A 15,816-nucleotide genomic window follows, 5' to 3' on the forward strand; every position below is an offset into this window, starting at 1 on the left:
TGATTTATTTCCCATTAGGGTAGGCAGAGACCACGGAATTCCACTTACTACGATCCTGACACACCACTTTTGTTTCTTTCACTATCATAAAAATCTTCATACATGCTCGCTGGCGTTTCTATGTAATATCCTGGACTTCATTGTAGCATGATACAACAAAACCAGGTATGCTCAAAAGTGACCAAGGTTAGCCACGCTGACGTCATCTCACCCTCCGTTACTATTTTATAAAAAAAAATTAACCACGAGTAATGTTTTTAATTTACTTTGCAAGTCAATTCTGAACTTTCAGTAAAAGATTTACTTACAGTTTTAATGATTGTTACAGTTTATATGTGACAAGAGACAGCAATTAAGTACGTTAGTCCGTAATTCGCTTAATTTTCATTAATAAAATGGTAACATTGTGTAACAATTACGTCACGAAACGGCTAACAAAGGCGGCTTTTCATAAGACTGAGCATACCTGGTATATCTTAGCATCGTATATACGCCACCCTTTCTCGCCGCGACAGAGATCATCTGTCTCTTTCTGTGCAGTACTGTGAGTGAGTGACGGGTGACGTATGTGGCGAGAAAGAGTCGCACGCTTACGGTGCTAAGCCCGCTGGTATTGTTATACCATGCATTGCAGTATGTTCGCTTAGGCCTAGGTATGTGTGTCTTGTGTATGTTTACGTTAATTATTATGAACTTCTCTTACCTGAATGTCTGACAACTACTATAATACATGACGTGGCGTCGTCTGATCCTATGATTTGGACATTTTCTGAAAAGACAAAAAAGGGCAAAATAAGAATCAGCACAATCAATCATCATCACTAATTAAGAGCCACGCTATTGTCGGTGTAGCATTCTCGATGCTACTTTTTAGGGAAAAATAGGGCAATGGTTTTAAGTTTACGCGGTTATTATCATAATTAAAACACATAATAACGGGTTCTTACCGCGTTTAAATGGGGATATGAGACTCCCGATATTTCGACACTGTTGCAAGTGCCATGATCACGGGATGACTGATGAGATCAGTCAGTCATGAGTGATAAGTTCAGTGTCGAAATATCGGGAGTCTCATATCCCCATTTAAACGCGGTAAGAACCCGTTATTATGTGTTTTATTTAGGGCAATGGTTTCCCTCTTGCCTTCCGCCCCGCAGTACTCTGTCTGACGTGAATGGGATGGCGCCCAGAGTAGGCTATTTCAAAGCCGTACTAAGACTCCTAGCGCAATCAATAGGTAAGTACCCAAACATACAGGGTACATCGTAACGACTACTGTGGGGGATGATTCCGATCATGATTCTGAGTTAATATCAAGTAGACTTTCCTGTCGGAAAATTCATGAAAATTTTTAGTGTTTTTAAATTATTTTCCGTTCCATACTTTAGCGACGGAACATTCCACTTGATATCAACTCAGAATCATGTCCTGAATCATCCCTCAAAGTTTTCGTTACGATGTTACTAACCTGTAAACTAAACTACAATGTACCTACAGTTAAAAGGAAATGTAAAAAAATACTATGTTCTAAGAAAGCTATGAGCGTCTGAGTAAGGCGGCGATTGGAATGACGTTATATGTACATCATCGAGGCGACAGCGGCGGTGACGCGACTAGACCAACTGCCTAGATTCTTATGGAACCGTTCTGGATGGCAGCGAGGCTGGGAGACTTAAGACATATATCATTATCTTCTCCCTAGCGATATCCCGTTTTTCACAGGATCCGCTTACCTAACCTGAAGATTTGACAGGTCCAGTTTTTCACAGACGCGACTGCCTGTCTGACCTTCCAACCCGCGAAGGGAAAACCAGTCCAATATAGGTAAGGTCACATACCTCCAAAACGCATTTGTCGGGAATGTGAGTTTCCTCACTATGTTTTCCTTCACCGCTGAACACTTGGTTCTCATAGATTCGAAACCAAATTCGGACCAATGAGGTTTATGCCCGTGCTGGAATTCGAACCTGCGACCTCAAAGTGAGAGTCAAGCGATCTTCCAACTGGGCTGCCACGGCTATATAATTTACCTACTAAAAGGAGAGTTACCGAACTACATGTAGTAAGTCATATTTTTTATTATGTCCAGAATATACTAACTGTCATGCGGCGCGACGGCGGCCAGCTCGCGCTGCGCGACGTACAGCAGGTGGGCGGGGCCGAGCACCCTCACCGCGGCGCCCAGCAGCTGCGCCGCCGCGTCCCGGTAGCCGGGATGCGCCGCCAGCAGCGCCCGCACCGACGTCGGACACTCGTCCGCTAGCACGCCGTTCAGCACCACCACCATGCTACCGCTGAAACAAGATGTGAAAATTTGATACCGATTCAAAAAAGGAAAATAGACGTTATAAAATTGAATTGAGAACGTCCTTGACTTTTGATGACAGTCTTCTTGTGTCGAGTGGGTTGTGAAACCAATGATCAACCTCATCAGGGTTACTATTGAGCCGCCAAAGGCTCATGACTCACACAAAAGCAATATTAAGAATAACGTATTCTTATAGAACGGTACACATTCTATTTTTACCCGACTGCGGTGAAGCAAAAAAGAAGGGTTAAGTGTTTGACGGCTATGTATGTGTGTGTATGCACGTACACTGTCCTAATAGTGCCAAGAGTTTTGTTACCACGGCATTACGACCACGGCTATCACCTAAATATCACTATTCGGAAGAATTTCTGTGAAATATACCTATTTTAACGTATCGGGTTTTAGTTTTTAATTATTAAACTTATATTTTTATACAAAAAGATGACAACGTAATGCTCCAAACTGATAAAGTCGAAGAGCTCTTACCTATTGCCTTGTACAGAATATAGCGTGAGGAGACAACCTTATAAATACCTAAAGTAATCGATTTCAACATAACTTCCTTTGTAAATAAATAATCAGTGACATAAAAATCAGACCAACAAACAAGAGACGTCAAAAACCCCGCTGCATAAAGACATAAAAAAAGAAACTAAAACATCACAAACAGTAGAGCAAACAATACGCGACGATTGTCGTCCGCCTGAACAATTGTCTGGTAATGTATTCAGTGAGTCGTAGGGTCACCTGCACGACACTCCGGATGCATTCCATTCATATGCATTTAAGCGGCGCCAACGACCGTACCCTTGCAGCTACCGACGACGTAGCACGTAGGGAAACCGAAGCTGACATGCTCCTGAATATTTTTGAATAGGTAACAAGACATGATTGAGTAAGAGAGCAAAAGGGTAACTTGGTAATAAAATAAAAAGACGAGATGTTTCTAAACAAATTCCCGCAAAAAACTTACAATAAGAAAAGAGAGAAAATAAATTATTTAAAACAAGAAAATCATCCAAATAGGAACTTTTAAAATTGCAACATCTTGTACTGACTACTGAGTACCAACCAGTATAACACAAAAACAATACAAGTAGAGTAGGTACAAGAATAAGACTTATTATTTTTAAAAAAATATTAATCGACATAATGTGCATGATATGAAAATAAATGTTTTCTTTCTTTATGTAAATGAAATCGCCTTAAAAACTAGTTCCAATCGCCTTAAATTAATCAGTGTCGATTATAGGAAACAACAACAACAAGTTGATAAACACAAAGGCTTAATTAAGAGCAGCCCAGAGCAACCCAAAATCCTTAAGAATTTAAAAGTATTGAGGGATTGCACCACACACACGTGTAAGTAATAAGTCACTACAAAGTATCAACTATAACTAATATTTGTTAAACTTACGGTCGGATCAAGAGATAAAAAACTAATAAAAATGTGTGAAGGTGAAATGTCGCTGCTGTATTATCACTTTTCCGTGTCGAAGCCATTACTTGTGGATGTTATATTAACACAGTTGGCTGTATTCAATCAAATGATACTGTAACCACTGCAAGACGAATCGATACTAGAGATTTTGTTTTTGTTCGCAATCATAACCCAAGATAAGATATAATTAGTAATGTAGTGCACATGGATAATGACTACATTTCTGAGAAATATTACGTTATCGTTATTGAAGTTTCCTAAGGACATGCTACTATTAATCACCATATTTAGCGTGATAATTTCATAGAACTTGTCTAAGTGGTTCATTCATTTCCGAATAGAGTATCAAGTATTATCACTAATTATCGGTATTTATCAAAGTGACAACTTTCGTCATCTTTTCCTGCTATTACTAGTCATAGTTCAATCACCTCTAAAGTAGCAAAATGAGTAAACACAAAAATTTACTATAGATACAGTAGTGACATCACCAAACTGATTTCAAAACTAAGAGGTTATGCTCCGATGAGCTGTATACTTGAAATAGATTGAATAGATAGGACATCGATACTAGAGTTAATTTATAAGAAAGCCTGTTCGAACCCGGCGTACAGTTTCTATTAGAAATTTTACGGGGCAAATAAATCACAAATTACGTATAAAATGCGTTAGATGCCGACCATATTAACACACGTTGTATTTCAGGGGAGACGTTTACCGTCAGAGAAACGCTGTTTACAGTTCGGTATTAAAATATGACACTTATAAATTTGTGATGCTAGAGTAAGTCGTAAAATACCAAGACATTTTAAGTAAAACGACTGACCCCGCTGTATCTATGAAACTATATATAACTATGAAACATTAAAAGCTCAGACGTAAGTGGCGATATATCATCAGCGACTGTGACACGAGTTGGTCGTCAATCTATTCTATTTTGCATGTTTTAATTAAGATTTTTAGAGGTTAATTATAAGTTTTGACCGTAATTAGTATCGCCCGCACAAGCAGCTCGGAATAAATCGAAGAGATCGTTGGCACAGTTGGCAGACGGTAAAGTTCATCTGGGTTCAATTTGGAGCTCGTGTCCGGTAGGAAGGTACTAGGCACAGTGTTGTTGATTGTGTCACAGGAAAGAAATACTTCCGGTATTTTGAGTAGCAGAACTAAATTAGCATATTAGCATTTTAAGTTAATATTTTTTAATCAAATATATATTAAAACAACCCTAATTTTCTAAGATCAATCTTCAATAAAAAATTGCTAAGCTGTAAAAAAGTATAGCTTGCTAGTAAGCAAGCAACAGAACTAATCGATCGTCCTGCTTGCTTTACTATTTTGAAAACTGTCAAGATTGTGAATGTGAGTAACTTAGTCCTTTAAACCTATACAAAATATTGAGAACAAAGTGAGTAAAATGTTACAGACAGCAACTTTATACGACAGTTATAAAGGTGGTGTTCGTGTCACGGTTGATAAGTGACCGGTAATAAATTTTAATATTTTAGTCAACGTTGATGTCATACTGCAAAGTCTCACAGGCGAAGATATACGCGTAAAGTGTAAAGCTGGTGATAAAACTACAAACGAATTGACTGAACAGATTAGTTTTACGTAAGTCAATAGCTAGATTCTTAAAGATAAAAAATAATGTAAATACGCTTAACAAAACTCCAACACAAAAACGTTGAAATATTTTTTTAAGTTTTTGTAATGACAACGAAATTCTTTTGATTACCAATAAATTCTCAGTAATAGCAAATTCTGCTGCTGTAATAGTTTCTATGACTATCACGCCACAGACAATTGATAAAACGAATGAAAGTCATAAAACGTACATATATAACACCAATATGTGCAATCACCTCTGTACCCACAATCTATGCCAGTTCCAAACGTTATGCAACCGACCAAGGCAGAAGCCCACTACAGTTACCTGTTCGCAGTAAAAAAATTAAAGAACAATAACACAAAAAGTGTGTCCTTCGCTAAACGAGACAAGATTAATGACTTTGCAGTCTTGGCAATACCTGGTAAGAATATCTCACCAAGTTGAAAATGTCCCATTCAGTGAGGTGGAAAAAAATATGCATTCAAACATGAAGTTGCCTCTCGGTCGATTTGACTTCGGTAAACCAAACAGTGCAGGGTCAGTGGTAACAATAGCCTAATTATGTTCCCCGGGAATAAATTACATATTCCATCAATCACGATTAAGGTTACGAAACGCCTATAGAGATCGGATATGGAAAGGAACTTTATTGATCGCTATTGACTTTTAAAAATGATGTCTTAATTGTACAACTTAAATGAAAGAAAACTTACACTGTATTAATACTATTGATAACAAATCCGTTGGGGAAGATTTGTTTTTACACAACACAATAGACACACATCACTAAGAACTTATTGGTGTGATCACTATATTTATTATTACATTAAAAAAACCAAAGCATGAAGTGTAGAGAGCGGTCCGCCTCGGGTTATCATACTAACATGGACAGAGCGAGTGAGGCGACTAACTGGCTTGTTATTCTTATGATAATGCTTATTATGTTGGAAATAGTGTCCGATAGCGTCTCTATCGTGCAATAAGTAATTAAGACGTACAACCATTGGCTTTTATCTTCGCGGGTAGTAAAATAAACAACACACGTTTGCGAATATAACTTGTTTGTTGTTAATAATTAGCGCCATAATTATCTTCCTAGAAAGCGGTTTAAAAGACAGATTGTGTCTAGCGGAGAACGATAAAACAAATCACTGCTGATGTTTTTTCCCTGTCTATCCTAGCATATCGTGGTGTAATTTACTGCAGACGTCAAACGCTGCATTACTATTAGTAAAAAATAAGCTATCAACGCTTATTTGTTAATTACTTTCACTTGATTAAATAATCAGTTTTAATTACTTATTTCGAATGAGATCTTTTTAATTTCGTACTTGTATTTACATACTGATTGATTTAAGCTCGGAGATTTATCGTTCTGTTGAAAGATGTTGGGACTCAAATGATTTATATGCGGATCGTTTTATATGGAGAAGCTGCTGTAATTAGCGTCGGAAGTAAGCAAAGCTGAACGAATGCAAGGTAAAATCAGCTTAAGTCACTCAGGGGTTTATCGACAAATCCGTGTAAGTCAGGAGTCATGCGGCGGATCAAAGCGACGTGCCCTAATTGGAATTAATTGAGCTTGCGCGTGCGCAACGCCGCCGGCGGGCTAAATGGATTTACTGCGAGTGCGGACGTTGACGCGCCGATTTGCTCAGACAATGCGTCGAGGAGCCTTGTTTTAATGTCGTTTTTTTTTTAATTGATGGATTGATGAGCTAGTCTTTTCGAAGACAAGGCAAAGTGGCTTTTCTCTTGCGATTTAAATTAATTATGATCAAACAGGCGATAGAGATTTGAGAAAGCTCGCGAGATTCATACCTACTTTTTTAACATCAACATTTAAAATAATGTAAATATCTACTTTGCGTTGTTTTAAGTTTACGCGGTTATTATCATAATTAAAGCACATAATAACTCATATCCCCATTTAAACGCGGTAAGAACCCGTTATTATGTGCTTTAATCTACTTTGCGTATCATTATATTTGCCCTTCACACTATTTTCTTGATCTAAGTAAAATCTTCGTTTATTGTTCATTTTATTCCAACAAGCTATTGCTACCGAGTAATTGAATCAATGATACACCCGTAAACTGTGATTGCTGACAAATTCCATTATTCAATTACTGGTCTGAAGTTCGTGATTGTCACTTGACCGACGAGGTATCAAACGTTAACCTCAATAATATCGGAGATCTATTGCCGCAGGAATCGGGCAGACGTCGGGTGATATAACTCAAGCTGTGATAAGACTTGTTGGAGTTCGCTTTAGTTGGTATGTTTTTGACTTAATTTTGATTTGATTGACGCATAATTTTGTTGGATATATTGGGGTGTTCAAATTCAACATCGAAAGTATCGACAATTTCGTATTTCTTACTTGCACCCAACCTATCATTGTCACCCAACGTTGTTAATATACATTACTTGACGCGTCATGACTTTTGACTCTTGATGTCTTCTTCAGAACTCTATAAGAGTGGTATATTTTTCGCGATCACGAACAATCAAAGTGTTCCATCCGCAGTCTTCTTCTTGTCCAAAGTAGATATTGAATTGATCACTTTAGTATAACAGAAAGCTGAAGTGTGGGTAGTGTACAAAGTAGATATTGAATTATAATTGGTGAACACGGGGCCATTCCATACTCAGATTTCATGGTATGCCTTTAACACACTTTGCAGAGAGCTGGGAGGCATCGAAGATCAACTTTGCGCAACGTTGCCTGTCCTCCAGAACTCTAGTTTACAAAAGATTTTTATATCTCGCGATCAGGAACAACCAAAATGTTCCATCCGTAGTCCTCTATGCTTGCACAGTTCCAAGTGCTTATAGTAGATATTGAATTATAATTGGTGCACACGCTCCCCGCCCGCCCGGCGTCACGATGCGATGGTATCGGCGGAGCGTGCCGCATCCATCAGCCGACGCTATCGGCGCATCGCAGATAACCATTGTCTTACTCTTGCCGAACGATCCTATCGCGCCCAGCTCGATATTGACTTGGAAGTATGAGGTATAGAGAATGTTGGGGAGAATGGGAATTTGAAAACGGCAGGATTTTTGAGGACAGTGCCCTCGATTTGGCTTTTATGGCGCACAAATATAAGAACAGTGTCTATCCAGTTTCTTTATTTGTTGTGACTTATTGTAGATTTGCTATCAAAAATCCGGTAAAATGTCAACATTTCCGACAGTTTACTGGTGAACTACAATGAATAACTCTTCCGATTGATAAGAACAAAAAGGAATTCTTTGAACAATAAGTGTAACATATCTTTCTAACCAATAAAATGCTTTAAGTGTGGTAAATTACAAGATAATGTTGGAAATACTTAAATAGAAAGTTTTTGAAACAAGTAAAAACAAGTCAACGTGTGACAAAACATTGATTCTGTAGTCACTCTGCTCCTGTGGTTCATCGGCATGCTTTACAAACGGGAAGCGCCGGTTCGAACCCTGGTATCGGACTTGCACCTATGAGTTATTAATTTATCTTATGAGCGGTTTTCAGTAACGCAGTTGACTCGACCGTTATAGAGTATAACAGAAAGTTTCGTGAAGTGTGGGTACTTAGTACATCTTGCGATGGATGTACCTCTACCCCAATTGGGATATAGTCGCGAGCTTTTGCTGTGTTATATGTTTGACACCGTGTAACAGCCTCCGTGGTTTAGTGGTTAGAGCGTTGGGCTCACGATCTGGAAGTCCGGGTTCGATTCCCGATGGGGAGATTGTCGAAATCACTTTGTGAGACTGTCCTCTGTTTGGTAAGGACATTGCAGACTTGAATCACCGATTTCGTGCTTCGGAAGGCACGCTAAGCCGTTGGTCCCGGGCTACTAACGCAAACACCTCCACCAACCCGCAGTGGAGCAGCGTGGTGGAGTATGCTCCGTACCCCCTCCGGTTGATTTAGGGGAGGCCTGTGCCCAGCAGTGGGACGTGTATAGGCTGTTTATGTTATGTTATATGTTTGACAAAACTGTAAAGAGACACTAATACAAAATACCGCCGCAGCAGATATAATCGCTATACAAGTAGGTAAGTATACAACGGTTGAAATATCGCTATCGATGAAGCACTATAACAAAATTTGTACCCGCATCTAATCGCCGTTTGCCTTTTGCCGCAAATGAGGCAGATAATGGTCGCCGGCGCATAAAAGGAGCGCGATTCAGTTTCGCCTAGTCATTAATGTGCCGTGGGAACCCTCGGCTGGATGCTAAGACAATGCCGGAAAAATGGGTAAGTCGCTTGAGACGTATAGGAAAAGGAAACGTTAACAAAATGATGCATTGGAATTATTCTCCTTCTTCTTCTATCGTGTGGGTTGTATATGAGACGACTATATCCCAATTGGGATAGTCAGAGGTACATCCATCGCAAGATGAACTAAGTACCCACACCTCACCGAGCTTTCTGTTAGACCAGCGTGATAGGTGAGCTGTATCGCTGTCTATAATGGTCGTGCCAACTATGTTAGTGAAACCTTTGATATACATATTATTTGGTGGCCTAGTAAGACAGAGCCCAAACTCCATCATGATTATGTGTAATATTAATCTTCTTCTCTCGTGTGGGTTGTGAGGTGGATTACCAACTTCACCAACTCTACTGTCAGGGTTACTTTTGAGCCGCCAAAGGCCCCTGACATGACTCATGTAACGACTACGTACTTACATCAGTAAGTAGTAATCAAGACCAACGGCTTAACGTGCCTTCCAAAGCACGGATTGTCTTACTTTCGGACACTCAGGTGATCAGTCTGTAATGTCCTAACCAAACTAGGAATCACAAAGTGATTTTTGTGATATGTCCCCACCGGGATTCGAATCTGAGACCTCCGGATTTTAAGCCCAACGCTCAACCACTGAACCACGGAGGCTGTTATTGTATTGGAATTATTGTAAGTATTGGAAGGCTAAAGAGACGCTTGGGAGGCGGTACCATGTCTTAAAACATTAAAAAAAAATCTCATCGTAATTCTTATTTCTTTTCGTTTCGTATTGGCCAGCGCAGTCATGACAAAAGTGTATGGTTATGCCTTCTAGTTAAATCGTCTGACGTCGACGTCTAAATCCAGTGTCAATGGTAAAAGTCGTTTCACGCCCCGCCGCATTATTAAATGTAAAAAACATTCATGATTTCCACTTACATACTAAGGCACATCAATAAATTCTAATTAAAACTACTGTTAGACATATTATTCACTCTTCTACCCACTCTTTACCAAAAATCGTCTATCTCGCTACCCATTATTAGCCCCAATGCCGTTTCAAGTCATAAAGAGCACGACAACACTAAAACGCAGCGCTGCCGATCTACCGCTTAATAATATTAGCATCGTCTACACCATTAATAAGGCCCGCGACAGTTCTATTGGGCTCAGGCCATAATGGGCAGAACCATGGTGTCACGAATTTGTACCCTAATGGCCAACGGGCAACTTATGCCCGGGAACTTCCTGAATATGATTTGCCCTACCATTATTATAGGATTATGATTTTATGGAGACCAAATTAGTTTGAATGGGTTGCGCCAAAAAGAATAACTCCATTGGGCTACTGTGGAGAGTACGATGGAGTTTGTAGATGAACTGAGCAATAAAGATATATCTTATGATACTTATATGATATAAAAAATATAAAAATACTGCAAAAGTTTAAGAAGTCATGTTGAAATAACTGAAGATTCTCATCATTAACTTATGAGCTACACCCTTGTCGGTACACCATTCTCCTTTCTTGTCTATCCAAAGTAATTTTTTTAACTTCTAAACTCTATAATTCTCTTCTAATTCTCGTTTTTCCTGTTTTGAAGATTGTGTAAAAGTAAACATACGAACTGATGGTTTACATAGGTCGGATAAATAAAATTGATTGTGATATTATGCAGAATTATATGTTACAAATGATAGTAACGTTTCGTTACACACAACACGAACAATATTTGATAAGACAAACAAATACAACGAGAGACTTTTCAGGCTACGTTCCCTAAAAATATGTAGATGGCACTGTACAGACGTATGCATCTTTTGTCTCTGCTTTTGGGTATAAATGATGATATTACACCGAGACACAATACATATTCCACCCATTATTCTGATCAAAATCATCATCATCATCAGCCCATTAACGTCCCTACTGCTGGGGCACGGGCCTTCCCTATGGATGGATAGGGAGATCGGGCCTTAAACCATCACGCGGGCCCAGTGCGGATTGATGGTTATTAACGACTACTAATGCAGCCGGCACCAACGGCTTAACGTGCCTTCCGAAGCACGGAGGAGCTCGAGATGAAAACTTTTTTTTTGTGGTCACCCATCCCTATGACCGGCCTTTGCGAAAGTTGCTTAAGTTCAACAATCGCAGACCGAGCGCGTTAACCGCTGCGCCACCGAGCTCCTCCTGATCAAAATAAAGAGACGCAATTAAATTCTATAGCATATCTGATTCAAATATCAGGCAACAATTATTTTTATATAATATTATGTATATGACTTTTCCATTACATTATAAATATTGTTGAATAATTATATACCCGAACAATGAGAAAATAAGTAATAATCACATTAAATCTATACAAAACAAAAAAAATAAAAAACATAGAACACGTTCAGCTGCTTGTCTTCCCGGGCATGTCGTAAAAACCGACAGAGGGATTGTGTCCTCTAACATGATGGACTAATGTTATGGGCGATAGGGTGATCCCTTATCACCATATGGTTCATCATATCCAGCTTACGACATCGTATCAACAGTGGCTGCAAGTTGTCTTTGATTACTTGTGGCTCTGCCCACCCCATTAGGGATAACGGGCGTGAGTTTATGTATGTATGTATGTAAATCTATACAACGCCATCTATATTGTTTTTGGGGAACTGGAAAGTCAATAAGTGTAGTAGGTAATAATATTTCGTATGTGTGATAAATATATACGTAGTAAATAATATATACCGGGTGAGAGCCTTCAGCGCTCCCCATTTGTCCGGCCAAGTAGTTAATGCCATCTGCGGCAAATCTACAATAAGTCACGTCAAAAAAAAAAAAATAGTAAATAATATACAATGTTTACAAAACTGACCATTATTCGGGTCACAAGATTGATTCACTTCGGATGCGAGATAGCTTATCGCGAACAAAACGCTCGTTAATTGGCGCTGAAAGATAATTGTCTAATAAAACCAAGGTACCTAACCTAGTGAAATGTCGAATCGAAAATACCTATTGAATGAATGAAAATGAATGAAAATAGCCTTTATTCACTGACTTCAAAAGTTACACAGTAGTTAGTATTAGATTTTCTTACGTTTAATTGTTAGTGAGTACAATGGTGCTAATTCCTCTAAATACCATCTAATTTTATTTTAAGTTATATCTGTCATTTTCTTATCCGCTGAAAAGGAAAGGGACCGGTAATCGACAAGCATAAAATTTATGGAACACACGTCAACATTAAGCACAAATCTAAACCAACCGTCTGAAAATTTTACATCCGTCAATAACGCGTCACAGTAAAGAAGACAGCACGTCAAACGGATTGAATACAAGCGACGTACCTTTTGATTCGCCCGGGTTATTCATTAATTTACTCATTTTTCCTAAAATTAAGAGCTGTGAATCATCCGTCCCTTTCCTTTTCGACGTTTATGAAAATGACGGATATAACTTAAAATAAAATTAGGCGGTGTCTGCAGGAATCGGGGCCAATAGCTATCTAAAGTTTTATATTAATATTTAGTTACTTAAATCAGCATCCTTAACAGTCAGGTTGTCTCATGATGAGTTTAGCAAAAGATCGAAACATATGGAGGAGGCCTATGTCATGAAAATACCTATTACACGCGTCAAATAAAGAAACAACGAACTCATTTGAAAACAATGGAACATTTCTTGTGTGCATAGTGCTATTTTTAAACCAAGTTTACTTGGCTACGGGCATAAAAGAAACATTTAAATGAATGAAGTTTATTGAAAGCCAAATGACAAATCAAGAGCTCTAACTGACGAAATAAAACCAACATTATTAAAAAAATCTAAGTCGTCTTCTTCTTATCGTGTGGGTTGTGAGGTGGAATACCAACCTCATCAACCCTGGTGTCAGGGTTATGATTGAGCCGCCAAAGGCCCCTGACATGGCTCATATAACGATTACTCACTTACATCAGTAAATGGTAACCTGGACCAACGGCTTAACGTGCTTTCCGAAGCATGGATCATCTTACTTTCGGACAATCAGGTGATCAGCCTGTAATGTCCTAATCAAACTAGGGATCACAAAGTGATTTTTGTGATATGCCCCCACCGGGATTCGAACCCGGGGCCTTCGGATCGTGAGTCCAACACTCAACCACTGGACCACAGAGGCCGGCACGTGATAATCATTTATGATCCAAATATGGATGCGAAAACAAAATCGAAAATCATTGGTTTGGGCTCATGCTGGCATCGAACCTGCGACCTTATAGTGCATTTACAATTATCAACTTACGTTTAATAGGTGGAGCTTTCTATGGGATGTTCATTCAGGTCGCCCGGCCACCTGCAGCAAAAAAAAAATATCACTGATGTGATTATAATGAATGTATGAATGTATATGTATAATTGTGTATGATATAAAATATCCATAACGCACATCAATGTATTGTCTACTCTTTGATATTCAGTCCGAAGGTGCAAGGTGTAAAGGAAAATAAACGGTAAACTGTGAAGGCAGAATAACCATCGAACAATCAAAACGTTTCTAAGGAGACTGCATTTGTTAAATTCTGACAGGGGGTTTAGAAGTTAGGTTGGAACCTCAGAACAATAACTAAAGCATAGAAGGAAGGCTAAAATAGCAACAGAACTCTATAATTCTGCTCTACTTTATCTTACGGAACCGGCGTAATGTTAGACAAAGACGCATATACAAAAATTGTTTCGTAATTTCGTAGGTTGTCACAAGTTTTTCAATGCCTAGTGTTGGGTTTCACTTTAGTAATATGTCGATAAAAGTCGATAATTTTTTTTACAAGATTTCTTTTTGTAGGACGCAATTATCTTTTTCTTGATGAAAGGAGATAGGTCTCTGATAGGTAAGTATCTAACCATTTTTGGATTATATTGGCCCCGATTCCTGCAGACACCGCCTAATTTTATTTTAAGTTATATCCGTCATTTTCATATCCGTCGAAAAGGAAAGGGACCGATGATTCACAGCTCTTAATTTTAGGAAGAATGAGTAAATGAATGAATAACCCGGGCGAATCAAAAAGGTATGTCGCTGGTATGCAATCCGTTTGACGTGCTGTCTACTTACCTGTGTCGGGTTATTGACTGATGTAAAATTTTTAGACGGTTGTTTTAGATTTGTCCTTAAAATTGACGTGTGTTCCAAAAATTTTATGCTTGTCGATTACCCGTCCTTTTCCTTTTCGGCGGATAAGAAAATGACAGATATAACTTAAAATAAAATTAGATGGTATTTACAGGAATTAGCACCATTGTCTGGTTTATATTAGTTTGGAGCTGCAGCTCACATTCAGGAAGGAAAGAAAATAGCCAACTGTTATCGTCTCATCGGTAAGTATTTTGTAATATTCGAATTTATTTATGATGTCATCCGCCGTGCACTGGTGTTGATCGACGTGCCGTGCAAATTGGAACCGCCGGGTCTAAGCCGCATAGACGGTAAGAGGCCCGATGGGCTCACGCTCATACCCTAGGAGAGGGAGCGTGCTTTATTGTGGGACGCGACCTGCGCTTGCAGGTTTGCAGCAACGCACCTGCCCCGTACTACTCGAACCGCAGGGCCGGCTGCCGAGTGGGCCGCTAGCCAAAAACTGGCTAAATATGGGAATTTAACGCGGACCCACAATTTTGCTTTTGCCGTCGAGACTTCGGGTGTGTGGTGGGTGCTCGGCCGTAATTACCATTTCATCTGTCTGATCTATAATGTTCAATGTAGGAATAGCATCGTCTCGAAGACGTCTCCACTTCGAATTAGGAACACGACCGTGTCAAATAGTTCGGTAAATATAAGTAAAATCTTCTTATGTATGTTACTATGTATTTGGCCGAGTTAAAATGAGTCCAATAGGTCCAAATGACATTTCATGTTGTGACAACTTGTGACAACCTCGGAAAAAATGAAGCAAAGAGCGAATATTTGTCCTTTTCTCACTCATAGTTTGTGTCGTAAGCTAGAAGAGAGCCGGTTTATAGTTTCTGAATTCTTATTTTAGCCTTCCTTCTATGCTTTAGTTATTGTTCTGAGGTTGGAACAGACGTGCATACACGCATATTATTCATTGACATTATATTTGTCGTCCTTTAATTTATTGTTGTTGTTGTTAATAATTCTTAGTTGTAAGTTTTGACATTTAATTGTATAATTATTGACATTTAGTCATATGTATATTATAATGGTGGAATTAAAGCTGTTATTAAGATTTTAGACCGT

General features: G+C 38.9%; 1 protein-coding gene across 6 annotated transcripts in view; it reads right to left on the reverse strand.

Moving 5' to 3' along the window:
* LOC126372772 (protein N-terminal asparagine amidohydrolase) overlaps positions 1-15,816 on the reverse strand; it is a 127,744-nt gene that overhangs the window by 9,954 nt on the left and 101,974 nt on the right. For 3 of the 6 annotated variants that reach the window (XM_050018654.1, XM_050018653.1, XM_050018652.1), the window contains 3 exons: positions 13,864-13,914; positions 2,101-2,294; positions 704-769 (listed from right to left, as the gene is read on the reverse strand). In XM_050018654.1, the coding sequence (XP_049874611.1) occupies positions 704-769; positions 2,101-2,287 (253 nt within the window). In that variant the 5' untranslated portion in view covers positions 2,288-2,294; positions 13,864-13,914. Of the gene's footprint in view, positions 1-703; positions 770-2,100; positions 2,295-3,728; positions 3,885-6,077; positions 6,307-13,863; positions 13,915-15,816 lie in introns of those variants that run through there. The other 3 variants (XM_050018655.1, XM_050018651.1, XM_050018656.1) reach the window with 3 other exon arrangements.

The sequence above is a fragment of the Pectinophora gossypiella genome, chromosome 14 (assembly GCF_024362695.1).
Source record: "Pectinophora gossypiella chromosome 14, ilPecGoss1.1, whole genome shotgun sequence".
In the NCBI taxonomy this organism is placed as follows: domain Eukaryota; kingdom Metazoa; phylum Arthropoda; class Insecta; order Lepidoptera; family Gelechiidae; genus Pectinophora; species Pectinophora gossypiella.